The sequence below is a fragment of the Dromiciops gliroides genome, chromosome 1 (genome assembly GCF_019393635.1).
Source record: "Dromiciops gliroides isolate mDroGli1 chromosome 1, mDroGli1.pri, whole genome shotgun sequence".
Classification (NCBI taxonomy): domain Eukaryota; kingdom Metazoa; phylum Chordata; class Mammalia; order Microbiotheria; family Microbiotheriidae; genus Dromiciops; species Dromiciops gliroides.
Window position 1 is genome coordinate 600371091 of NC_057861.1, and position 26737 is coordinate 600397827.

At 44.3% G+C, this 26737-nt stretch overlaps 1 protein-coding gene across 5 annotated transcripts in view; it reads right to left on the minus strand.

Moving 5' to 3' along the window:
• The window catches only part of UNC13B (unc-13 homolog B), a 353350-nt gene that overhangs the window by 38374 nt on the left and 288239 nt on the right, over positions 1-26737 (minus strand). For 3 of the 5 annotated variants that reach the window (XM_044002625.1, XM_044002649.1, XM_044002658.1), the window contains exons 2-8: positions 19161-21670; positions 13167-13189; positions 8356-8402; positions 5284-5362; positions 3424-3429; positions 2546-2620; positions 2089-2308 (exon numbers count right to left, since the gene is read on the minus strand). In XM_044002625.1, coding sequence (XP_043858560.1) covers positions 2089-2308; positions 2546-2620; positions 3424-3429; positions 5284-5362; positions 8356-8402; positions 13167-13189; positions 19161-21561 — 2851 coding nt within the window. In that variant the 5' untranslated portion in view covers positions 21562-21670. The remainder of the gene's footprint in view (positions 1-2088; positions 2309-2545; positions 2621-3423; positions 3430-5283; positions 5363-8355; positions 8403-13166; positions 13190-19160; positions 21671-26737) is intronic. The other 2 variants (XM_044002633.1, XM_044002642.1) reach the window with 2 other exon arrangements.

Here is a 26737-nt window from a genome sequence, read left to right on the forward strand (position 1 = left end):
AAAACCCTTAGAAAATCACAAGGGACTTGATGCTTGCACCAGAGCTAGGAAAGCAAGCAAGAAGCTAAAAGATTAGATCCCTTCCTGCAATGGATCCCAGAGAAAATAAAACATTGATTATAGGACCATAGAGTTAGAGCTGTAATGTAACTCAGGTCATCTAGTCTAAACCCCTCATTTTAGAGAGAAAGAAAATGAGACCACAGAGAGGCTAAGTGATTTATCCAAGGACACATTAGTAAAGTACGGAGATGGGATTTGAACTCAGGTCCTTTGACTCCAAATCTAACACTCTTTCCACTTTATAACACTCTTTCAGACCCTAGGTAACCACCAGGAGGGAAACAGGCAGCCCCGTCCCTGGGAGAAGAGAAAAGGTGTGACATATCCTCAAGCCTGTTGCTGGGTATCCTTTTTTGTGGGAACAGTGGGTTGGATTCAGCTGCTGGTGTACGACACCATGACTAGATCTGTGACATGTATCCTCATTACAAAGATTCCTTTTCCTCTTTGGATAGACTGTGTGTGAGCTCTGAAGTAGCAACAGCCCCAACCACAAACCCACGTGGACTCTTGGGAAACGCAGATATGACAGACTTGATAGGCTCTTGACCTCTTCCCAAGGGATCATCACACAAGAAACAGAGGGAGATGTGAAGGATCCTTAGGATTATAAATTTAGAAATGAAACAGACCTTCAATGTTATCTAGTCCAGCTCTTTCATTTTAACAATTGAGAAAACTGAGGCATAGAGAGATTAAGCGATTTGCCCAGCCACACAGGTAATAAGGTCTGATAAGTGGCAGAGCCAGAATTTTCAGTCAGGCCCTTAGACCCTGGAACACAGTAGCTCAGAAACTATACTGCTTTTTGGAGTAGCAATAGCATGGGAGCATGGTAAAGAGTCCCAAAGGTCAAGTGCTTACATGTCTATACACAAACTGTTCCCTTGGCCACTGAATACCTTGGGCTAACTAAAGCCTTAACAGAAGTTGCAATCAAGCCAATTTAATTTGGCTTTCTCTGAAGCTTCAGGAAGGTGAAAAGCTTTTTGAAAGACCTCCAGGAGACACCACACCCAATTTCTCTGAGATTTCTTCTACTTATCTCCATTACATTTATCTTTTCTAGTACTGCAGAATATGGCTGGGGGTTTATACTGTCAAGAGGGCTCTGTACCTTAACATTATTTATCATTGTCAGGCATCTTTGTTATGAAAAAGGGAGAACAACCTAATTTGAAAGAATCTGAGACCTTAAATGAACTCACTCCCTTCCAAACAAGTTTCATTTTGGGCTCGACAGTGAGGAGGGAAGCTCCCAAGCCACCTAGACCCTGCTCTTAGACCCAACCACAGTGAGAATGGAACAAAAGAGGTGATACCATCACCTCCATCATTTCCTTCTATGGGAATTCTCTGCTTTTCCTCCTCCCAATTATTCAGCTCTAGCACTTTTCTAGAATGCGCATCTAACAAAGGTACAATTCCAGTCATTGGTTTAGAAGGTTTGGAGCACAGAAGAGGACATTTTCTCCTAAACTTAGTTCTTTCAAAATTTCTACTCCCGACTTTCCTGTCTGGGAGACCCCACTGATGAATCAGAGTAACTATGACCTTTCCTGGGTCCTGGGAGGTGTATCATGAGAGTACCATGGCCATGTACCCACTATTCACCATAGGCACTCCTCCCTGGTGGCTATGCTGGGTTGAGTATACTGATGCCATTTGGGAAGTGATGGCAGTGAAGTATGAACACATCTTTTGGGTCCATATTCCTCTGTTCATCTTCTTCCCACCACAAACTGCACCCCCAAGGCCCAAGCCAAGAATAGTGTCTCCAAGGGACTCTTAGGAGAACATTAAAAGCAGCCACTACATAATACTCCCCAAACTCTGCCTAAGGAATCCCTGATGCAAGAACTTCAGATCAAATGGCCCTGAAAAGACCATGCTGGAGCACCCCCTTGGCAATAGTACAAGGAGAAGCCTCTATGGAGGAAGCTGCCTTCCCAGAGCCTATTAAGTCCTTTTCTCCACCACTTCAGCCCACCCCCAGTCCAAGTGGGCCCAGGCAGCAGCACTCACTTTGTAGGCAGTCGGCATTGAGCAGGTCTTGGCACTTCTCATGACACTTCACCCCACACTCAGTGCAACGCATGCCCTGCCGGGCAATGCCCCACAGAAGGCCTTCACATTCATAGCAGTAGGTGGGTGTGGTGGCTGACCACACTTCAAAGTTGTGAGGAGTGGTGCAGGAGATAGGGTAGATCAAGGCTTGCAGGGTTTTCTTGTACACGTGAGATTTCTGAAAAACACATATCATCCCATACCCTGTCATGGCTGACTTTAGGTCTAGGCAGGGAAATCCTAGAGCAAAGTTGTTTTTTATAACCAGCCAAGAATCTCAGAAAAAGTTGGCTTTCCCTTCAAACCTGGCAAGTTACTAGTGATTATGTCATTGGTTTTAGCTTGGACTGGCCTGGTCCAGCCTGGATCCCACAACCCAGAACAGAAGTGTAGCTTAAAGCCAACTCATGCTTACCAGTTCTTCATCTTTGAGGGAGGTCCGTGTAGCCAATGCAGAAGTGATTCCTGCCTTCCGGGACTGGACCAGTGACTGTGAAGAGAGATAGGCCATCGACCCCGTCAAAGACTGACAAAGTTGGGGTGGACATAGGAAACCAGACTACCAGCCTGGACCCTTCCAACTTTGCTCCCCACATAGGTTCCTCCTGCTTCCAAACTCCAGTAAAATAGGATGTCAAGCCAAAGCTCCTGCTGGCCACCCCTTGCCTCAGCTTCTTAGGGAGACTAACAAACCCTAACACACCGTGCCTCCCCCCCACCCCCGACCTCACTACAGCACAAGCTATTAAGAAGCATATAGTTCAAAGGGCTTCATTTCTCCCCATTGCTCTAAGATGTTCTCCCCTTCCTGGCTACAAGAGCTGTAGCTGACTGTGGAAAGTCTAATGGCTCATTAGTGGTGGCAGTAGGAAGCACTTTAGAACAAGAGAGCTGGGATGGAAACTTGCATCTGAATGTGTCTAAATCACACACTGACTAATTGAAAACAGTGACCCCCCCCCATACCACCCCTAGGAGCTTTACTTATACTTCTCATCCTTGGGACCAAGCTCTAAGACCCAAAGCTCCCAGAAAAATAACAGAGTTCAGAAGTCCAATGGGAAGCACAAAAGGCGACTGAAAAGGTGAATGACAGCTGCTCTTCCAGTGAGGCCTAAGGCTTCTTCCCAGGAGCAACCACCTGCCCTGCTATGGGCTGGTTTTTATCCATGAAGTGGTGGCTACAGGTACACTTCACAATATCAAACTAAAACAAGAGGAAAGGTTGGGAAAGGATACACAGTGGCATAGTCTATGGATGTTAGGGAGGGAGAGAACTCTGAATACACTCACCATGGCCTGTTGAGAGGAGAGCAGAAAAAGGAACAATAGGATATTAATGCCCCAGCTACAATGGATGCATTTAAAGCAATAGGCCGAGTGACCACTCTGCCAGTGACCTTTCTGTCCTCACGCAAACCTGTCTCAAACCTAGACCTCAGGAATATGTACCGTCTGTGTTAGAATAGGCTCCTGGAGAATAAGGCATTAGAAATACTGCTCTCACAGTGTCTGAGGCTCTTGGCTGAGACAGGATAAGGACCCAGCACGATACCCAGAAAACCAGGGTCAGAAGGGATGAAAGGAAAGTCCATGTGATAGGATAAGGGCCAAGAGAGCCAAGGAGGAGTCTGCAGGCTAAATGTATTGGCCAGAGCAACCCTTGGAGTTCTCTTGTTGAAGCTTTCCACTTATTCCCTGGGATAGGCACAGTAGGGGAAAATCTGGAGTCCTAATCCCTGAGAAAGGCAAGAAGTACCCTTCTTGAAGGAATGGGCCATTAGGCAAACCCTCTCCACAGAGAGATAGTTGGTGACTGACTGAGCAGGAGGAGAACCAGGCTTGAAGGTGTAACTGAAAGAAAGGAAAGAAGAAAGGAAGTCATCTGGACAAGGAGCTTAGTTGTTTCACAACAGAGAGCCAGGGGGTTCTATTTACCATCTTTTAAAACAGACAAGCTCTTGACCCCTCAATCCAACAGGAAAATATACTGCTGACTTGGACAGCTATAGGGACCAGAGTGCTCCACCCCATGTGACAGAAGTTGAATTACCACCCAAGAAGAAGGCAGAGGAGGAAGGAGTATGGGGAGGAAAAGAGAAAAAAAATGAAAGAAGTTAGTTGACTCTTAACAGAAGGCAGGAAAGAGCCTTCTATGGGGCCTTGGGGAAGACACATCAGGGTCTCTATACCACATATCTCTAGAGGCAACACAGTGTAGTGGAAGGAAATCTATAGTTGGAGTCATAAGACCTGGGTCTGAATGTGTTCTTACTGTGTGACCTTGAAGCAAGTCAGCCTACCATCAGAGCCTAGATGGCAATGGGACTCTAACTCCAGAAACTTGGCTCAACCGCAGATCATAGGTATGTGGTGGCAGGGAGGGAAGAAAAAAAAGGGAGGGTAGAGGGAAGGGTCCAATTATTCTGAAGAACTAGGGGAGAAAGGATTGACCTAGATTCAGGGCCAACTCTCTCAGAAACCTCATGTTTTAGAGGAAGTCTAATAGTGTGAGATAGATTTTACTACCCCAAGACAAAAACTAACCCCTCAACTGCACAAATCCTCAAGCTCTGGGTCTAGGTATACAGTTGAGGGGCAAATACCATTCACCTTAATCAAGGGGTCTTACAGAAAGCCTAAAGAGAAAGTGTGGAGTATAGTCCCCTAACATCCAGCCCAAATGTATCCCAATGATATATGTTGACCAAGGGGGACAGCTGAGAGTATAACTCCTAGAGATGCAAAGAGGCCAAGGGCTCCTCTGAGGCCAGCTACTGTGTCCCTTCTTTAGATGTGCTTCCAGAAAAAGCAGAGGTGTCACTGAGACCACAATAAGAATCCATTTCCCCGATGTGCTCCCTTGATGGGATAGGAACCCATTCCACATGTGTTTCTAGGAAGACTTGGGCCTTACTAAGGCCATGTACGGAGGTTCTTTCTCAAAACATGTTTTTGGGAAGGGTCAGGTTCCAGTTAGGTCAGTCTCTTCCATTTAGCATCTGCTTAAGAGAGAGTCAATAGCAAATTGTCATCACACCATTGCTGGCAATTCAGGCATCGTAAATAGTGAGACCAAGTGACAGCAGATTCTGCAGTGAGATATGCCTTGTACTTCGTACCTCAGAAAGAGCAGGTCTGAACAGTTCTTACCAAGTCACTGACGAGGGGAAGTGGCTTCTTTTTGCGCAGATCTGGCATGCTGTCAATACCATAGAGCCCGCCAGCCGACCTAGAAGAAGAAGAGAAAGGGAGAAGGAGATTCAGAACTAACATTCCCCTGATGTGAGGAAGTTCCACTCCATTTACCACGGTTTTTTTTTTACTACCCAAGGGCCTTCAGCAGAGCTGGAAAAGTATGATAAAAGCACAGATCCCCAGAGGTAGAAGGGACCCTAGAGACCCACTAGTCCAACCTCTCAGCTCGTGTAGGCGTCGGCCTGCCTAGCTGTCATTCGACCTCAGTTTCTACATCTCCAACAAAGGGAATCTCATTATCTCCACAGGCAGCACATTCCAGATGTGAAGTAGACAGATGACTAGTAGGAACCTGATTTTGAATACTGTGCTGAACAGTTTCCTTTCTTGTAGGCTGTTATGTTTACTACTTGTTGCATGTGCAAGTCTGTTTTCAACTTGACTGTGAGAGCCACGGGGTAAGGACTATACTTTGTCCTTCTCTTGAAATTTTCCACCAAGCAACATGGAATTAGACACACGAGTGCAAGTCGGTGTATATTTGTTAACTTGTTCATCAAACGGGTAGTTCTTGCATCAGAGTCAGATTTTAGTGAAAGAAAAGAAGGAGGTTGGGGGCGGGGGAGGAAAGGAGAGAAGGAAGGGCAAAAGGGAAGAAGGAAGGAAGAAAGGAGGAAGGGAAGATAGAGGGGATAAGAGGAGGGAAGAGATAATAAAAAAGGGATGGAGGGAACTGAAAGGTCACCAATTCCAACTTCTTCAGAAGGGTTAAATTACTTGCCCAAGGTCACACAGAAAGTGAGTACCTGAGGTGGGTTTCTGAACCCAGGTCTTCCTCATTCCAAGTCCAGAGTTCTATACACTATACTATGTTTCCTCAGAATTGGGTGTTTAAAGTCATTTTGAGGATTGCCATGGGATGATATTGGCTATTGGGGGGAGAGAATCCATGGTTACTGGAGGAATCCAGAACCTAAGGCTTTTCTTGGGAAACCAGAGGCCAGCCAGAAAACTGGAGACCCCTGGAAGGTGGCCTATGAGTAAAAGGATAAAGACACGGCTGTAGGAGTTAGCTCTGCCTTAGCCAGCTTTTAATATGGGGCTGTTCATAATATTAATAAGGGGAATAGGAAAATATTTAAACACATACCATCTTGGGTCAAGGAGTCCCTGATGGCCTCACTAGATCCAGGAAATAAAAAACATCTTAAAGGGCTGAACTGACCACAAACTGTCTGACTCAGTACCATAGCATTACTATGGCATAATACCCATGACACTGAGGTGCATTAAAAAGTATAGAATGAGGGGGCAGCAAGATGGCACAGTGGATAAAGCACTGGCCCCGATTTCAGGAGGACCTGAATTCAAATCCGGTCTTTGACACTTGACACTTACTAGCTGTGTGACTCTGGGCAAATCACTTAACCCCCATTGTCCGGCAAAAAAAAAAAAAAAAAGTATAGAATGAGTAAAGACCAGGAAGCAATCTGTTCTCTGTGTGCTCTTTGTCCTTATTGAAGTGATGTTTTACAGGTAGAGTCACCTCCAAAATGTTCAGAAACTGAAGAGGATAATGAGATCATTCATTGATCCAGAGTCAGAAGAGACCTTAAAGTCCATCCAGTCCAACCTACTCATTTTTTTTTTTTTTTTTTAGTGAGGCAATTGGGGTTAAGTGACTTGCTTAGGGTCACACAGCTAGTAAGTGTTAAGTGTCTGAGGCTGGTTTTGAACTCAGGTACTCCTGACTCCAGGGCCGGTGCTCTATCCACTGCGCCACCCAGCTGCCCCCAACCTACTCATTTTCACAGTTGAAGATACTGAGGTCCAGGGAAGCTGTCACTTGCCCAAGGTCACAAAGGAAGTAAGTGTTGGAAGGTTCAGAGAAAGGGGGACAAAGCAGAGTATGTGGAAGGGGAATGTGTTCTGGGAGGCAAGGTTAAAGGAAGGAATTTGGGGGTGTCTAACCTAGAGAAGAGATGGCTAAGAAATAGTTTAGTGACCTTTTAGGGATGTTGAGGGTTTGGGCGAGAGGAAAACTTGATCATTTGGTTGTGAATAAGAGGAAATTGTCTGAAAGGGAAAAAAAGGAAAGATTCTTTGAGAAATAAGGAAGAACTTTGTAACATGCTACTCATTACAGAGACATGACAGAAATAGGGTGCAGAATGAGACGTATATATATGTGCATATATATGTATATACATATATACAGCCATAGATTGAATTTGTTATGCTTGATTATGCATATTTGTTACAAGAACCTCCCAATGAGGTGGGGGTGGGAAGGAAAGAAAATAGATTTCTGTTCAATTAGAAAAAGGAAGAGGAGGTGATATTATAGATGTGAAATGCTGCATGCACTTTCAGATGAGGTCACTATTATTAATTTTATTTTATTGTTTTACTTTGTTACAAGAGCCCTCTCATGAAGTAGGAGTAATCCATAAATGTTTATAATGCAACAAAACAAAACAAATATCAATAAAATCTTTTTAAAAAGAACTTATTAAGAGTTATGAGGGCAGTTAAATACTAGCGGATGGGCAGTCAAAGAAGATAGTGCAATTGTGCTTGGTGATGCTCTAGAAAAAGAAAAGATCCTAGTGGCTTAATCATCTACTTGCTTCCAAGGTCAGGGTATGCACAAATTATCCATGGGCTCTTCCAGTCCCCAGCAAAGAATGACACATAAGGCAAAGATCTTTTTTCTCCCTGGGATTCCCCTGGCCTCAGCTCCAAGATTTTACTGTCTTGACTTTGTTCTAAGTAACACTGATTTGGAAGCTATCTTTCTGGTTGGTAATGATCAAAAAGAAAGTGTCTCTAGGTGAAACATTTTTTTCTTGGCTCTTCATTTTTCTACTTGCTGTGTCACTCACTGCTGTGATACCACGGGTCAGAAATAAAGAACGGTCATGGGAACCGATCTATAGGGCCCTCTTTTCTGCCTCATACAAAAGGTAGGTGAAAAAAAATTTAGGAAACAACTGTAGAGAGAATGCCATCCCAGGAAGCACTTACCCGCCGGGGAGCCACAGCTGCCTGGAGGGGTCACCATCATCAGGAGCCTTCAAAGAAGAAAAGGAAAAGTCAAGTTAGGTCCTAAGAAAGGACAAAGCCTTTGTTATAACTTAGGCTGGGAGTAGCACAGGTGGAGGGAGACTCGAGAATCTGTTCTCACGGAATGTAGTTCGTGCAACTTACAACACACAAACATATGGACACACAGATACACACAGGCACACCCACTGGCAATGTATGCCTAGTTCTAACAACTCTACCCCAAAAATATCTCTGCCTGATGCCAGGAAAGGCAGGTTGTAATGACACGGACCATGGCTAGCTACCCATTGGATGCCTCAGCAGAGATTCTGAAGAGTCTGCTCAGTGCATCTGTTCTTTAGAAAAATAATCAGAAAAAAATGTTTTCACTCCTCCCTGCTATACCCTACACTTTGCGGAACATTCTTGCTTTATTTAGGATAATAAGACCATCCCTAACTGATTCTCATGCAAAGATAGGAAAGAAATTTACAGAGGAAGGCTCATCTCAGCATGAAGACAAAGACCCCCTCAAAGTGATTCTAACATCAACCAACATCTACTCTGGGCTCCTTCCTTTGATCAAAGGTTGATTTCTCCCATGGTTTGGAAGCTACCTGAGGGAGACCGTATCCTTTTCATCCCTGTATCTCACCTGCCTCCAACACAACACTTCTCATGTAATAAGTACTTAATAAATGGTTGCTGAATGAATTATCTTGGCTAGAGATCCCAGTGGGGACCAGAGCCATGGTAGTTCTTGTGCTTGGCCACAAAGGGGTGGACCATAGGACAGAGGTTTTAACTTTGAGACAGGTGCCACAAAGTACAGTCATTGATAGTCTCAGCTGTGTATGGGTATTCAGCTCCTCCCTCAGACCAGCTGGAACTTCTCCCCCTTCCAAGAGCTGTCCCTATGTACCCCCCTCCCCAGAGAAAGCCCAGGTGGCTGTGCTGAAAACCAATTATGGTGGTGGTGGTGAGAGGGAGAATCTGGACTTGAACAAAGACAGAGACAGCTACTTAACCACAGATATTCAAATCACCAAATCTGCTCTCAGTGGTTTAAAGCAGGTAGAAAGCTGGCTTTCAGAGACAGAGAAATACCTATGCACCCTCCCAGGGACCAGACAAGAAACAGCAGATCCAAATAACTTAGAGTTTTATAGCTTTGGACCTAAAGTCCAGTTAGCAGAAAAGAGAATACACCTGAATTAGCCCACCAGGAACGAAGAAGGGGTCTGGGGCGTCAAATCCGGGGTTACCTCTAGACATGAAAAAGCCGTAATGTTTGGGAGAGAGGATTTTTTATCCCAAAAAAGCTACTGTAAGAGCCTAGGATGAGGCCTGGCATCAGCTGAGGGTAAGAGGCAGAAGCAGCCCTCTCTCTGCTGTAACGCAAGGTGAAGTCAAGAGGAGAGAGCCTGAATGTGTCTCCTCAGGAACCTTCCCTCACAATTTTGGAGGTATGATCTAATGCATGCCACTACAACTGGGAAGTTTTGTACATCTCATTATCCCCTGCAAACAGAGAAGGATAAGGTCCAATGCTGCTACTGTAGGCCAAGCCTGGAGCAATGAATAACAGGAACATACTGATTTCCCCAGAGCTTAGTTCAGAAACATCTCTGTCCTTTCTCAAGGGAAAGTAGGACTTTCACCTTATCTCCTGAGTCAGTCCTGGTCTTGCTCAGCAAACACATATTCCTCCCCCATGCTCCTGGAGATTGGCAGGACCACTGCTTGCTGAGGGTTGGTCATTCTGCTAGCCAGCTTGTTTCTCATCCATCTGCTTCCCTGGGCTAAGCTGGGGCTCAGAGGCGTGAGTACACACACACACACACACACACACACACACACACACACACACACACACACACACACCTCCCACCACACCAGATGACTTTCTTCTTCACTAAAGGGATCTGTTACCAGAGATTCCCAAATAGACCTGAAGAACACAAAGGCAGGTCCCAGAGCTGCTGCTCATCAGAAGAACAGGTTGGGGAGAACAGAAGGCAAGAATTTATTTGCCAATGCCAAGCTGGTGTTTTCTCTATCCACCCAACAATTCTACCTTTTATCAGGGGCTGTGGCTACTAAAAAAGTCAAAGGGAAAGATAACCTGAAAAACCAAGCTGCCTGTCTCACAACTGAACACATCCACCTAGGACAGGGATGAACAGCTGAGAACTTGGCAGGAGGCCCTGGGATCAGGGAAGGATGCATAGTTGAAGGGGGTGGAGGGGAATTTGCTCTAGGGCCACCTAGCTTGGGGATGGGGAGTTGTACAGCTGAGAGCTCAAACCACCCAAGATGGGGGTTGGGGGTGATGACAATGAGGGGGAGGATGCATAGGTGAGAGCTCAGTAGAGGACCCAAGACCCACCTCTCCAAGATGGAAGGTTTGCATTCTGTGCATCGTACAGAAGAATCTGAATCCAGTTAAGGGGGGAGGCTCCCTTCTCCCCTATGGTAAAGCCTAGAAAGCAAAGCCAGGGCCACCTCTTTCTAAAGCAAAAAGGTCCCAAAGAGTGAAACCATCTAATGTCACAGCTCCTACCAACTCCTTTTCCTCCCCTCAAGCTATATAAAGGTTAGGGGCAGCTAGGTGGCGCAGTGGATAAAGCACTGGCCTTGGACTCAGGAGGACCCGAGTTCAAATCCAGCCTTAGACACTTGACACTTACTAGCTGTGTGACCCTGGACAAGTCACTTAACCCTCATTGCCCTGCAAAAAAAAAGAAAGAAAGAAAGAAAAAAAAAGAAAAAAAAAGATATATAAAGGTGAGCAGTGGAGTGAGCTGCTCTCATTGCATTGCCCCCCTCCCAAAGGATAGATCCTTGGAGGCCACAAGAAAATCTACCAACAGTCTCAGAATTGGCCAGGCAGGGCAAGGAGGCAGAGTTACTAAAGGCCCAGTTCCAATCAGAAGCTAAGGCTCAAGGCCCAGATACTCATTGAATTATTTTAGGCTCCCCTTAAGCTCCTACCAGGGTGTGGCTTGTCTCAACTTGAATGTGTCTCCCCTTCAGCATGTGGGCTCACTCATTGCTTTCTCAAAGCCACTGGCTAGGACCCTGACTCACGGGCACCAAACCCTAAAAGCAAATCTCCTCTTCAAGGTTTCTGAGCCCTAGCTGGGACTCAGACTAGGAGGTGAGAACAATGTGATACCATCGTACACATTTCAGGCATTTGATCAGCAGCCGCTGATCAGCACCAGTCTTTAAACCTGGAACATTTTCCCTAGTGATTCTACTGAATCTTGCAGTGAGATGCTGATAGTAGGAGCTTCAAAGAAAACAAGAAAGGAACAGCTAAAAAAGCACTTGGGGAAAGTTAACACGTGAAGAATCAAAACAAACACTTCAAACTGTTAGAATCTGCTCGTCTGGATGAAAAACATGTTCCAGACTCTCCAAGTCTCCGGAACCAACTGAAGAACCAAGTAGCAGGGCCTACAGCTGCTTCCCTTTCTCTCATGGCCACAGATTGCCCAATAGGAGCCTGGCTTCAGAGTCAATGGGACCTCTTGAATGCCTTCAGGCTCAAGCTCCTGGCAATTAAAATGGATGTGAAATAGCACCCCAATGAACAAGGTGACAGGAGCACAAGGCTACCTAACTTTGCCCATGAGTGCACTCGAGGTGAGTGAAGAATTCAAGGCCCTTTTCAGGAGTCAGGATAAGGCTTGTGTAAGTTTTGAAAGGGTGTACCTTGTGTTTAATAATTATGTCAGGTTTGTGTTGTGGTCCCCCTGAGGCTTTGAGAAATAATTCAAGCATCTTGACTTATCACAAAATAAATAACATTAGAAGTGGAGTTTTCTGGGGCACAGTGGATAAAGCACTGGCCCTAGATTCAGGAGGACCTGAGTTCAAATCTGGCCTCAGACACTTGATACTTACTAGCTGTGTGATCCTGGGCAAGTCACTTAACCCTCATTGCACCCCCCCCAAAAAAGAGTGGAGTTTTCTGGTATTGCAAAGCTATGTATTTATAAAAATAAATATTTAAAAACATTCTTGATTGCATCCATCTCTGTGGGGCCCCCAAGGAAGTTGTCCACCCTATCTACCCCTTAGTTCTGGCTCTGGGTAGTATACACAAACACCAAGTAAAATATTTCCAAAAAGAAACAATGGAAAATTTATTTGTCATTTGGGATGGCTCTCTGAGAGAGGGAGAGGGTAGAATACAGGCAGAAATTTAAACTATGTTTAAAAAAAGATATAAACGATTTCTTTTATTATAAGAAGTAACAGAAGAAGCAGTCCCAGCAGTTCCTGAAGGTCCTCAGTTCTGATTACTGGTAGACTATGTTAATAAATCCAGCTTTAGACAGTTACTAGATATGTGACCCTGGGCAGATCACTTAACTTCTGCCTCACTTTCCTCAACTGCAAAATAGAGATGATAATAATACCTACCTGTCAGGGTTGTTGTGAGGATCAAAGGAGATATTTGTAACAAGCACCTATCACACAGTAGGCCCTATAGAAATGTGTATTTACTCCCTCTGTCCCTGATAGAATAGACAGGCCAACGGAAACTTAAGCTTCTCTTCTGAGTTGGTGGCCCCTGCACTAAACAGATTCTGGTTTTCTACCCAGGATATTTTTTTTTTTTTTGCCAGAAACCAAACATGCAGAAAGGACCCAAGGCATTTGAAGGCACAGAGCATGCACACACACCACTTTGGGGGAGAGGACACAAGGTGTCTGCAGGCACAAGCATGCACAGAGCATGCACACCCCACTTGGGGGACAAAGTCACAAGACATGACCTGAAGGGCTTGGTGCCTTCCTTCTGTAAGGGGAAAAGAAAGAAGATAAAAAGAGGAAAGGAGAAGAAAGAGATTAGAACACATTTCTGTACATCTGTAAGATGCTAAACTGGCTTCCAATTCTCCAGGAAGCCCAAGGATGAGATAGTTGGGCCCTGGGGAACTGTGATGGGAAGGGAAAGGAGAGTTGTTTGAAAATCTAGACTGAGGTGCTCCCATCCTGATTCCCTCAGCTCATCATATGCCCCAGTCAGCAGGGAATCTCCCCAGGGACAAAGACAAAGGACAGAAACCTTGTGTTCATTCCCCTTCTCCACTGGGATAAGAGGCATGGGCGGGGGATGTCACAGACCCAACGGTACTCATGAGGGGGTTCATATGAGAGCCACAGCTTTTTCAGGGGCTGTATAACCTCGTTCTAGATTTAGCCCAACTAAACTCTATGGCTGAATCCTTTCTCCATAAGGAAACAGGAGCCATCCTTAGGTTCTTACCCACATGTGCCAGCTGGGACCTTGAACTGAGAAGCTCTAAGCCCAACCACTCAGGCCAGCTTCCTACCAAAAAAGTGCCTCCTAACTATTTAAAGAATAAATAACACAACCATGTCATCTAATTACCTAGAATACCCCATCCCACTCCTCTCTCCCCCAACTTGTCTAAATCGTACCCATCCTTTAGGGCCCAGCTCAGATCCCATCTCTTCCATGAAGACAGAACTATTCAGGCTCACACTGATCTCTCTCTTCTCTGTACTCCTATTACGTTCAGTCAGTTCTCACAGTTCAACACATAATTGTCCTCCAATTTTTCTGTGGGTGTGAGTGTGGTCACCTCAGCTAAATTTTCTCTTGTGAAACCTCCCTGGGAAAATAGCTACTTCCCAATCAACAGCTGGTGGGAAAGCAGAAATTTCAGAAGCTGCATTAATGGTAGAGCTGATGTGTTGCTTTGGGAAACAGGGCCTATTTATTTCATGTTCTTCCCTCCTTGCTCATGTTCCTGTGAGGCAGATGAAGACACGGCCTGCTTTGCTCACCCCTCTAGGGAAGTTCAGACTTTCTGCCTCAGAGCTCTGAAATAAGGCAAGCTCTTCAGCAATATCCAGGCCAACTCCACCCCAAGGACAAGTTAGTTTCACTCAGGGCCTAGGGCTTCCTACTTTCTCATTTGTTTCTTGGAGAAACATCACTATGATTGTTGTCCTGGGACAACAGAGGAATTGAACAACAGGAGGCCAGGCCAGAGACCACCTGAAGACATCAGAGTCAGTCAATGCAGTTTCCCCAATTCCCCTCACTCCATGGCCAATGAAAGGGGATGATCAAATATGCCTGGGCACATTACCTAGTTTGCCAGCTCTAGTGGGCATACTGATGCAACAGAAAGACCAGAAGGTAAAACTTAGTTCTGTTTATCAGGAATAGAGACCTTTCCCTATACCAAATTCTTGGATTAAGAAAGCTTACTGCCTGGTTCTTTCCTAGGGCTTAATGAGAATTGCCCTGCCTTTCCCCTTCAGAAAGGCCATTCAGCTCTTTTCCCCCTCTTTTTTCTCCCTAAATTTATCTTAAAGTCATTCACAAAATCTCTCCCATTCTCTAGGCCACTACAAAAGAGGTTGATAAGGCTATACCACTATGGGGAGAGAAACCTGTGCCCATGCTTCCCAAATTTTGGTCATTGCATTTCAGGAGAGTGCCTAGGAGGAGTGAATGGGTCCTGCCCATTCACCCAAAAGAAGGCCTTCCAGCTAGGTATTTAAGCTGCTTTCATTATTTTATTCATTCATCCAATACATATTTGCTAGGGCACTACTATGTCCAAGGTACCTGAGGAGGAGACAGACATTTATATAAAAGATGTTACCATCTAGTGGAAGAAATAAAATGTAGGCATAGTTACAATACAAGGCAGAATGAGCTAAGTTCTATATTAGTGCAATTTGAGCAAGTTAGATTAGTCTCTTTCATCCAAGGAGAGAAGATATGCAGATAGAGCCAGCTGGAATACCTAGTAAATATTCATGTGCATAGTACCTGCCTCCTCCCTTTCTTTGACTTACCTGCTTACTCTAAGATTAGTTAGTGCCATCCAGAACCAGCTGTCTTTCTGTGTGGAGCTGGTAGCCTGGGAAAGGTGCCTCCAGGTCAAAACACAAACCTGGCAATAGCAGCTGGGATTTATCAAGAGAGACTTCATGGGAAAGATGACATTTGGCTGGACTTTGAAGAATGGCTAAGTTTTCGATAGCATCCTTCCCCCTCTGTTTTCCCCTGCTGCTGGCCCTGTGGAGGGCCTTGAATATCAAGCCAAGTTGTTTGGACTTATTCAGTGGGCAATAAGGAAGCACTAAAGGCAAGGCAGTAATACAAGATTAAGATGGTCATTAGAAAGACCAATGTGGTGGTGGTGTACAGGTTTAACTGTCTCACTTGAAGCTGACAGCAAAGGAATGGAGCATATGCTGTTCGCATAAATTCAATTTTGAAGAAATTATGTTTGTCACGAATCCCTATACTGACTTGAAGCCCCCTCATTTCGTGAGATAAAAACTGCTCCCTTCTCTAGGCCAGCTGCTCCACCATGGGCAAATATATACATACTAAGGGGAGGAAGGAGCAGGTCACAAATGCTACTTCTCTAGAATCTGTGCAGAGTTAGCTTTGTAGATGGATCCCTAGGCTCAAAGTGGGGCAAGTTTCTGTGTTGACAAGCCCCAGTCCTACAGAATGGGTAGACTGATACAAAGGGAGAGTATACCACTGATATATATATATATATCTATATATCTATATATCTATATATATATCTATATATATATATATATACAGTCAAGCTCTTTGGAAAGTCCAATCATCAGCCAAAGAAAGCAGCTTTGATATTTTTGACTAAGTTTATTTTCCGAAATCAACATCGTGCATCCCAACTCATCGATAATTAGGAAGAAACCAAGTATATGATTCTCCCTTTCTCATCCTCCAATAGGACTCCGGGTCCATCTTTGTAGGGGTGGGGAATGATAGGCTTTCCCCTTCTCTTTTGTTTCCCAAGTAGCTGGAGGTGAGAAAGAGACAGCCCATTATGCCATCTTCTTCCTGCTATTATCCTCTACATATTCTCCCCCATTCCAAACACACCCCACAGGAACAGTTTTTCCAGGACTAATTTAGATCTTTGTGATCTAAAGCTGCCAGGTTGCTCTTCCAACTAACCTATCCCTTCCTTGATCTCCATCATCGCTGCCACTTGCCTAAGTCTGGGCCCTCATCATCCCATACCCTACCTACCTCAAGCTCGTTTTCTTCTCTCCTCTAATTCATGATGCAGACCTCTGCCAGATTAATCTATTTACAATACAGTTTTCATCAGATAACTCAAAAGACTTCAATGGCCCCCAAATTCCCATAGGATCAAGTTTAAACTCTTTAACATAGAACTGATGGCCTTTCATAATCAATTAACAAACATTAAGTGCTTACCATGGTTCAGGTAGTAAGCTAAATGCTGGGGATGCAGAGACAAAAGTAAATAATTCCCTATGAGGAGCTAAAATTCTAAAGGGGGAAGCAACTGATGCACATAAGTACATACACAAAATATGCCGAACAAATACAACCTAGTTTTGGGAGGGAAGACCCATTAGCTGGGAGGACTAGGAAAGGCTTCATACAGAAGGTGATACTTTTTTTTTAAGTGAGGCAATTGGGGTTAAGTGACTTGCCCAACACCACACAGCTAGTAAGTGTTAAGTGTCTGAGGCCAGATTTAAACTCAGGTACTCCTGACTCCAGGGCTGGTGCTCTATCCACTGCGCCACCTAGCTGCCCCTCAGAAGGTGATACTTGAACTAAGTCCTGAAGGAAACTTGTGACAGGAGACAGTGCAAAGGTATGATGAAAAAGAAGGCTACAATGTTCTGTGCATGGAACATTAAGGTGACCAGAAGGGATGGCTGAATTGTAGAGTATGAGAAGAGCCAAGTATAAGAAGATTGGAAAAATAGGAAGGGACAAAGTTGTGAAGAGATTTAAATGTCAGAGGTTTATAACTAATCCTATAGGCAACAGGGAGCCACTGGAGTTTATTAATCAGACCTACCTATACCCCAATCCACTCCCCTTCTGTTCTGTTAAGATCAGTCTGCACACCATCCCATGAATCCTATTCATGATTTTTTTTTTTACTCATGCTGTTCCTCTAACCTAAAACTTCCGCTTTCTCTTATACAAATCTCGTTCTTCCTTCAAATCTCTTCTCTGAAATGTCTTTCACTACTCCAGATCTCATTGATTTCCTATTTCTAGGAATTTCTACCATATTTATAGTTACAAAATCAGGGAATATTATCATTGGAAGGGAATTTAAAAATCATTTACTTGATCAACCCCAACCTCTCTCCACTCCCCACCCCAACCTCATTGGGCAGATAAGGACTCAGACTGAGAAAGGGTAATTTAAACTTGATCTGTATCAAATAATTTAGCACGTAATTAGAATCATCTTTCATAATCATCTTGTATCTTCCATGTACTCTGGACTCTCTATATCTTACAACCCTGCATTAGAACATAAGATCCTTGAGAGCAGGGATTGTTTTGGCTATTTTTTGTATCCTCACATCTTAGCACATTTCCTGGCGCCCAGGAAGCACTCAATAAATGCTTTTTGATTGATCAATATTTTTCACTGTTGTTTAGTGTGGGTGAATCTTGTCTCCCCAGTGTGACTATAAGTCCCTTGAGGACAAGTCCAATATCTTCTTTCTCCTTCACAGCTCTTCACACCAGCCCACTATACTCTTAAAAACACAGTGACACATCAAAACTAGCTCTACCTCCTCAGTGAAGACTTGTGATCCCTCCACTGTACCCTTCCCCTCAACAAACAAAACCCAGTTAATTCCATTCACTTTAACAATATCTCAGGAAAATTCCCCTTCACACTACTTCTCACAAAGCTACTTCTATGTTCTAGCTGATGACCCAGAAGACTGGTACTTTGTTACTCTAGATACAAATCCCTAAAAGGAATAAATATGTTCAGCAAGTATTTACCCTGATCTCTATATAGCAGTTGCTCTCTAAGCAAAAAAGGAAAACTGAGCTTTTGTCCTGTCAATACTAGACAAATAATCTTCCTGAATTCCTCTTCTTTTCCCCCACCTTGCTCATTCTCATTTCCCTAGTCAGAAAAACTCATATAATTTCTTAAACTATTTAATAAACCCAAACTACATCATGCCAGGGACTTGGAGAATAGGAAGGAAATGGGGAAAAGGAACTATGAATGACACTTCACTTTCTTTTTTTTCTATTTGAAGCCTAGACTTCAGATCTATTTCATGGCCAACTTTTCTAGATGGGGAACGTAATTTCTAGCCATGTCTTCATTTTAACTAAATTGTGTTACAAGCACACATTGTGGATATCCTATTATAACAACAGTTCTAAACAACTGTAGTTTGCTCTTATTTGTATTTGTTTTTGTGGTTCTTGAGAAGTAGTCCTCAAACAGTGGCTATAGAGCCTGCCTTCAAGCCAGGAAGACGTGGGCTCCAGTTCTGTCTATGATATATCCGGGCTTGTGTGGGCCCAGGCAGGTCACTGAAATCCTCCGTGCTCCAGGCAACTCTAACTGAAGAGAAGATGCCTTCTTGAGTTCCCTCACCTGGGAATTCCCTATACCTATAAAGTCACAGGTCTAGTCCCTATCCCTGTACCATTTGATTCTTGCATGTATATTTATTTTGTCTCCATTGGGAATTCCCTATAGGCAGGTACTTTTTCTCCTATTGATTCTCCACCCCTTTTATCTCCCTCCTCAGATCATAGGGAATGTTTCTGAACACAGGTAGCTTTTTTTTAATTAGAGCTCTGAGACACGGGGCTAAGACAAGTCCACCCACTCTCCCTACTCTTTTAAATGCCCAGTACTAGCAAAAGGGATTATATGGAACCAGCCAAGGCCTTAACCATCATAGACTTAATGTACCTGAATATATTTCTTCAGCTGAAAGACAGTTTGCTTCCTGAACTAATTCCTGTAAAAGTCTCTTCTGTGTTAGTCTCTTTTCTCTCAGTACATTTTTGAAGTTGTTGATGCATTTGTTGAGGTATATCGTCTCTGCACACACCTGCTCTAGGCTCAGCTTGCTATCCTTGGGCTCCTGGGGCCCTGGACAAGGCTCATCCCCAAGGCTGCATGTAGGCTTCAGCTCTGAACATGGCAATGAACAAGAGAGCAGAGAGTCATTGGAAGCAGGAGAAAGGCTCTGGTCCAAATGGATTTGTTCTTTATGCCTGGAAACAGCCAGTTCACTGGCTGCAGCATCGCTAGCCAAGCTCTCACTCCCCCTACTCGAGGGGCTTTCCACCAAGTAGTCTCTGTCTCCCCCTGGGCTCAGCATCTGCAGCAGCCCGTCACTGTCATCCGTTTGGGAGCTACTCTCATTGCTCTCCAGGCCTTCGGGACTGAAGGAATCATTGCTCTCCAGCTTCTGAAATACTCCCTGAAGGGCTGACTTGAAGTGGTGAATTGCTTTTCCTAATTTATTTGTGTAAAATTTCACGTCCACGCCATCTCCATCTTCCTGTGAGGCATCCAGACCATATGTGGAGCTATCCAAGACATCCCTAAGGACCTGCACAGCAGTCTCCTCCTCCTCATTTAAGTCAATATGAACCATGTCTTTGAAAGCCTCAGGTCCTATGGTCATTTCATTTATTATGTCTTCACGGCTTAGAGTCATCAGCCTTCTGGATTCATCTGTTAAAAGGGAATTTAATTGCTCTGGGCTCAAAATTTCAAGTCCAGTTCCACAACCCAGCAGCCGGCCTCTCTCTGCTTTGGTAGCCTCTGGAGATGGGCAGTGGCTGGCTTCCTCTCTACTGCTGCAGCCAACTTCTGCTCTTGTGCAAAGCAGTCCCTCACAATGCTGCTCAGGAAACTCCTGTGCCTTTTCAGAATCCTCCTCTTTGGGGATGAACTCTAAGAGGGAGCCCTCAGTTTCCTGCAAAATAGTCCCAGTCTGGTTTCCACGGCTGCAAAAGACTGTTTGGGCTGTTTTCCTGGCTTCTTCCAAAGACCCAGACACCACACTGTTTCTTTTTGCTAGGGTTACTTTGGGTGGAAAACAAGGCTTCTGGCTCTGGGAATCCCCAATCTGATTCTGAGCCCTGACCCAGTCAGCATCTGTTTTTTGTGCCTTGTCCCTTTTCTTTGCATGCAGAACCCCTTCATCAAGGCTCAAAGAGCGCCAGCGATGATCCTGCAGCCCTCGATGCAACAATGAAATGGACTCCAACTGAGGGCTCCAGCCCTTGGACCAGTTGGGCTCTTCCTGTGTTGCAATCTGGACCCCTACACTTTGTAAGAGGAGTGATTTCTGCAAAATGAAATCTCTCTGCTCTGGGTGTACAAGCCTGACAATCATGGGCCTAGGATCATGGGCCTTGCCCACAGGCACATTGGCCCTGTAAGCATCCCTGATGTACTTGCTGCACTGGATGCCATTAACACAGAGATGCTTGGCCAGGAAGCTATTCACGAGCTCTGTAGTGTTCTCCCCATCTTGCTCAGGAAGGCCATAAAAATACAAGGTGGGCTCCTCCCTGGAGCTTTCCACATGGGACTCCTTGGGTCTCCCCATTACATACACCTTGGCTGTAGAGGGACTGCCACTCACTTGCAATCCTTCGATTTCACTCAGCACCGAATCCACACAGCTGGATACCTCATCCACAGAGCCTTTAACCAGGCTCAAGTGTTGCTGAAGCTCAGCAATCTCCAACTGGAGGCGGCTGATCCCTTGTAGCTCTTTCACAATGTAGTCCACCACATCTCCAGAGGGTTCCTGCTGCTGCCTGGAGCTGTCACCTCTGGATGGAGAGGGCTTGTGTCTTTCCCTTCCAGGGAGTTCCTGCTGGCTAATTGCAGGGCTCCCAGTGGAGAGGTCCTGAAAGGCTGGCTTTGAGGTGCCGGGTTGCCCCTGAGCCAACTGGGCTCCAGCTACACCAGGGCCAGTGTGTTGCCCAGAGCAATCACTGCTGGTCATTTCTACCTTCCCACTGCTAACTGTAACCACTTGCCCACAGCAAGAAGGCATCAAACTCCTATCCTGAGGAGAGGACCCACTAGGGCTTGAGGGCTTATTCCTGATGTCACAAGCTAGCACAGCTGACTCTGAACAAGCTGAGGAAAGCCCTGAGCAGGTATTTGGGTCTACAGAGCTTTCCTCTTGAGGCTCCTGTAACAACCTCTTCATTTTCTCCCTCAGGGCCTGAGGGGTTTTTTGCTTCTTCCCCTTCTTTCTGGCCAGGATGCTTCCTAGAGATTTTCTTGGAAAAGCAAAGCCACGTCCTGATCTTTTCAATCTGTTCCTAGCAAACATCATTGGCTGCTGCACTGGGCCTGGTGCATCATGTTGCCCAAGAGAGACATGTGTCTAGCTCTCAAGTCCAACACATGCCTCTGGATCCCAGCTTGACTTTCTTACCAGGTAACTATTAAGAGAGGAAAAACAGTGAACTGAGGTAAAAAAGAAACAGGTTAAAATAAAACATAACAGCAAAAACCCAGATCCATCAGATAAAGTCTATAGAATTGGCTTTAGGGTTCCTGCTGCAGTTTTGGCCTAGCTTTGAATTTGGGGCCTGAGGCTCTCAATCCTTTGTCTTCACTGGAGTTTTTAAAGTCAAATAAAAAGCAAATTCTGTGACATAGAGAAGTCTTTCAGGACCTTTAGCCTTTTGGGGAGCAAAATTTCTACAACCTGTTTTAGCAGAGGGATTCTAGGGGATGAGGAAAGGACATCTGGCTTCTGGGTAGTGGATAATACTGAAATCACATAAAATTAGAGAACTAAGGACTAGCTAAAGAAAGACGAATGAATGAATGAATTGAATTGGATGAATATGCAATACATCAACACCAAGAAGCCCAAATTACACTTACCAAAATATGCTTTAATGATACTGTTCAAATATATAGACAAAACATGACACTAAATGATACAACGCCCTTGAAGCCAAAAAGGATGACGTGTCCTACATTGCATGTGCTTGAAAACTGAAATATGTCTTTGAATTCCCAAGTTATCACCAGAACTTCCAGTTGAAAAGAAAATGAAGAATTTTAGTGGTTCCGGCATCATCAACCAACCCATAGCACACCCTTCTGATGTAAGGTGACAAAAGATTTTAGGTTAGGTAAAAATGAACTTTTTGTACTTTGTTCCACATCACTGACAATTGACCCAAGTCATAGCTCTGGCTACTAGTGCACAGGGAACTTCTTTCATTCTAGATGATATGATCTATGCCAAGTGTTGTGAAAACTTTAAAGACCTCTATTAAGTGTTATCAAGTTGATGAGGCTGACTACTAAAGTATCCCTGGGGTCTACCTTACAGGTGGAAATATCTTAGAGTGAGAGGACCTTTTTCAGAAACCCAAACCCCTTGGAGGGTTCTCTCTAGGGGACTTCCTGTGACTTTATTATGAATTTTGCTTTGTAGAGGACTGGACTTTAAAGAAGGATCCCTTTTTCAAGGAATTCTTCCCAAATACAAAGAGAAAGTCAAAAAGACATAATGTAAATAAGGAGAAGACAAAAGAAAGTATATCTTAGAATCTAGGAGATGCCCCAGGGTTTGGATCTACCTGTGCTCCCTCAGTGATATAGAAATAGAGGGATGGACATCAGTCTTGAGAAGTAGAGAGAGAAGGACAAAGCCAGCTCATGACTTTTTAAGGCTCCTCAATCTTCCCCTCCAGCCAAGGACAGCACTGATCCTACAAAGAATCTAGCTCTTAAAAACAACAACTACTACAAAGAAACTAGCTCTTGCTTTTTTCCTGGTAGGGAGGAGCCTAATCTGATGCTGCTGTGAATGTGACTGATGCAGCCTCCCAGGATGTGGCTGGCCACTCCAGCTAGCCAGGCACTTATACCAGGGATCAAAATATAACCAGGAAAGAAGAATCTGAGGAGTCTGATGATGACATGGTCTTTGGTCTGTTTGACTAAATATATCTTTTTGAAACATTAAATAAAAAGCTTAACTCAACTAAAAAACACACACATATATATATATGTGTGTGTGTGTGTGTGTGTGTGTGTATGTATATGTATATGTATATATAAATAAAACCAGGATTCTCTTCCACTTTGTACTACTTGACAGTTCTTGAGAGACTGGGTTTATCTCCTGTTTTCCTCCTTGTGGCATAGTGGATAGAGAGAGCTGGCCTTTGAGCTAGGAAAACCCTTTTCTAGAATTGAGGGTTGAAGGGGGGGCATTAACTGATAAATTTTCATATATCTAGAATTAAAGTCTATGGATTAAATGAAGGTTAGCCAGAAGCACCTGGATGAAAATATCAGCACAAAGGTAAGACTTTACACTAAGAAATTACTTTCAGTCATGGAAATAGACATTAAAGGCCATCTAGTCCAACCCCATCACTTAACATATATGGAAACTAAAATGAAAAATAGTTAAGTTGACTCGCCCAGTGTCACATAGTGAATTAGTGACAGGTCCAGGAATAGACCAGGTCTCCTTGTTCCTAGTCTATTGGTCTTCCCCTTATACCATGCTTTTTGTTGTTGTTACTTTTCCCTCGTGTCTAACTCTTCATGACCCCATTTTGGGTTTTCTTGGTGGTTTGCCATTTCCTTCTCCAGCTCATTTTACAAATGAGGAAACTGAGGTCAACGGGGTTAAGTGACTTGCCCAGGGTCACACAACTAGTAAAATGTCTGAGGCCAGATTTGACTCCAGGCCTAACACTCTATGCCATGCTACCAATCAATTACCAGCTCCCCCTAGCACAGGGGTAATCTCAACCCAGCGTCTATTAACTTAAGAAAATTATCACTGTACTTTAATATGATTGGTTTCCTTTGTGATCCTATTTATTTTATTTTAAGGACTTAAGTTTTACCATATTGCTATTACATAGAAAAAGTAAAGAACCGCTGCTCTGTCAACTCCCAGCCAATGTTATATTCCCATGTCTGGAATCAAAGAGCAAGCCACAAATGACCTGAAGAGCAGTGGGTATTGTCTATTTCTTTGTTGCTTCATCCAAGTGCCACTAAGTGTGCACCAAAACTACAGTTTTCTCTGGCTCTGGTTGAGAGAAAGTTGCTTTTCCTATAGCATTAGAACCATAGATCCTTAGGGCTTAGGCAGGGCAGAGGTTCTGAATACGCACAGACCAAAATAACTACCTCTATCCCCTCCTCCTTTATCATCTCCTTTCTAAAAGACAGCTGCTTGATTCCTCAGGAACCCTTTTATCTGCCTCCTATTTGAGACCTGGTTCTGGGTTTCTCTGTTGGTACCATGGATGATCTTTTTCCCAGGAAGAAGGCCTCAGGGTTTGGAGAGTGGTGACTGACCTCTTCAGGCAGCGTCTCTTTGGGCAGCCAGGAGGCACAGTAGCTAAAACACTGGACTTGGAATCAGGAAGATGAGTTGAAAACCTGCCTCAGACACTTAACTAGCTCAGTGACCCTAGGCAAGTCCCCTGAACCTCTTTGTACCCTAATTTCCTTATCTGTAAAATAAGGGTAATAATGTCACCTACTTGACAAGATTATTGTGAGGACCCGCTGAGTTGTTATATGCAAAGCTCTTTGCTATTATTATGGAAGGAAAAGAAAGCTCAAGAGAGGAGAAGGAGAGGGAGAAAGTGGCAAAGGGAGGAAAAGGAAAAGGAGGTGGATTATTCTACACAAAATGAAGGAGGAACTGAGATCCTCTCCTATCCATTTTGTAGATACTCCTTAGATTAGACTTAGGCCAAAAGAAAACATTTGCTAGCATTTAGAGTCAAATTAGATTTATCTATTCTCCCACAACTTCTCTTGAGAAGATGTTTGACATGGATAGTTCATAAGAAAACCCAAGTCAAAAGTGAAGAGATTAGAAATAAAGATCAGGTCCAAGATAGTTCCAAACACCAGGAACATAGGTCAAAAAAGCTAGCAGCTGGGAAAGCTAAGGCTCCAACTCTGATATCCACGACACTGACGTCCTGATGGTCCTTGCTGGCCATCACCTTTGTAAGCAGGATGCTCAGGGTCTTAGTGAGGATTTATGTAACTCTGTGCCACTCTTTGCTATGATCTATAACCAGGCTTGGATCTCTTGCCAAATCATCCCATTATTTAGATATAGCTACTTTAGACTTTGCTCTAATTCTGGAGGTGGAAACTACCTAAGCTGACTGAGTGCCTCTACAGCACAAATACAGAAGGGCTGGAGCAGGCCAGGGAGGCTCTTACCCGCAGCTGCTTTAGGCCCTCCTCCTGGTACCCCTTCTGGAAATGTACAAGCAGAGCCAATCAAAGGTGCTGCAAGTACTTTTCCTATCACCCCTTACATCAATACAGAATAGTTGCCTGGTTTCTCACACGGAAGAGAAGCAGGAAATTTCCAGCCAGGGCTGCCATGGCAACCTGTTCCCAGCCCCCACCTAGGACAATCACTTATTTCCAGGGAATCTTCCAAAAAGTTCCCCCAAGGAAACTACTGATGTGGCCTCAGAAGCACCAAAGGTGAGCTCAGAGGATCACAGAACACACAATGGCAGATTCAGAACTAGAAAGAGACCTCAGGGAATGTCCGGTCCAACATTCTCATTTTTCAGATGAGGAAGGCAAGGCTAGTGCTCTTTCCACTGTCCCATGATGTTAGTCAAGCCCAGAAAAATCTCCCTGTAGAGAATTAGCTCTGGATGGTAAAGAGGCCCAGCCAACGGTAGTTCATGACTTGTTGACCCCTCTTTCTGAAGGTATACATAGGACAATATCTTTCTTGTCATCCCTTTTAATCCCCTAACTGCCTTAGAAACCTTTTGCACCTACCAAAGGCCCTGAAAGGCATTGGGCATCTTTGAATAGGTACATCATAGGGTCTTGAATGGAAGAAAGTAATTAACTTTAAGCACAAGGGATCAATCTACCCACTTTTCCTATACTTTGGAACCAACCCTTGATGGAAAAGGGGACACTTGGATCTGATAGGCCCTAATAAAAAGAGGCAAGTCCCCTCCCTAGCAACTTCCAAACCACCTCTGCCAACATATCCTACACAATCTATGAGGCTGGACTGTCTGGAGACCACACTGTGAAGGAGATCAAGTTAGTCCTTAGTTCCTTTCCACATTGCGCTTACTTTCCCCTCATCTGGGCAAGCAATGTTCTCAGGCTGTCCCCCTGCCTACCCAGCAGTTCCCATCCTAACTCTTCCTCCCTGTCTTTCTCCCATCGTTTTATAAAGCCAACACCTTTAAAGGGCCCAAGATTTGCTTTGTGTCCCATCTTCTCCTTGACAGGAACATAATCAATCATATAACATTAGAGTTTGAGGAATCTTGGACATCATTTAGTTCAAGCCCCTTATTTTATAGATCAGGAAACTGATATATACATGGATAGGGGAAGTAATTTGTTCATGATCACAATGAGTCACTGGCAGCAATAGTATTAGAACCCATGTTTCCTTAGTCCAAGCCTAGTGTTATTTCCACTATACCACACTGCTTCCCAAATTGAGT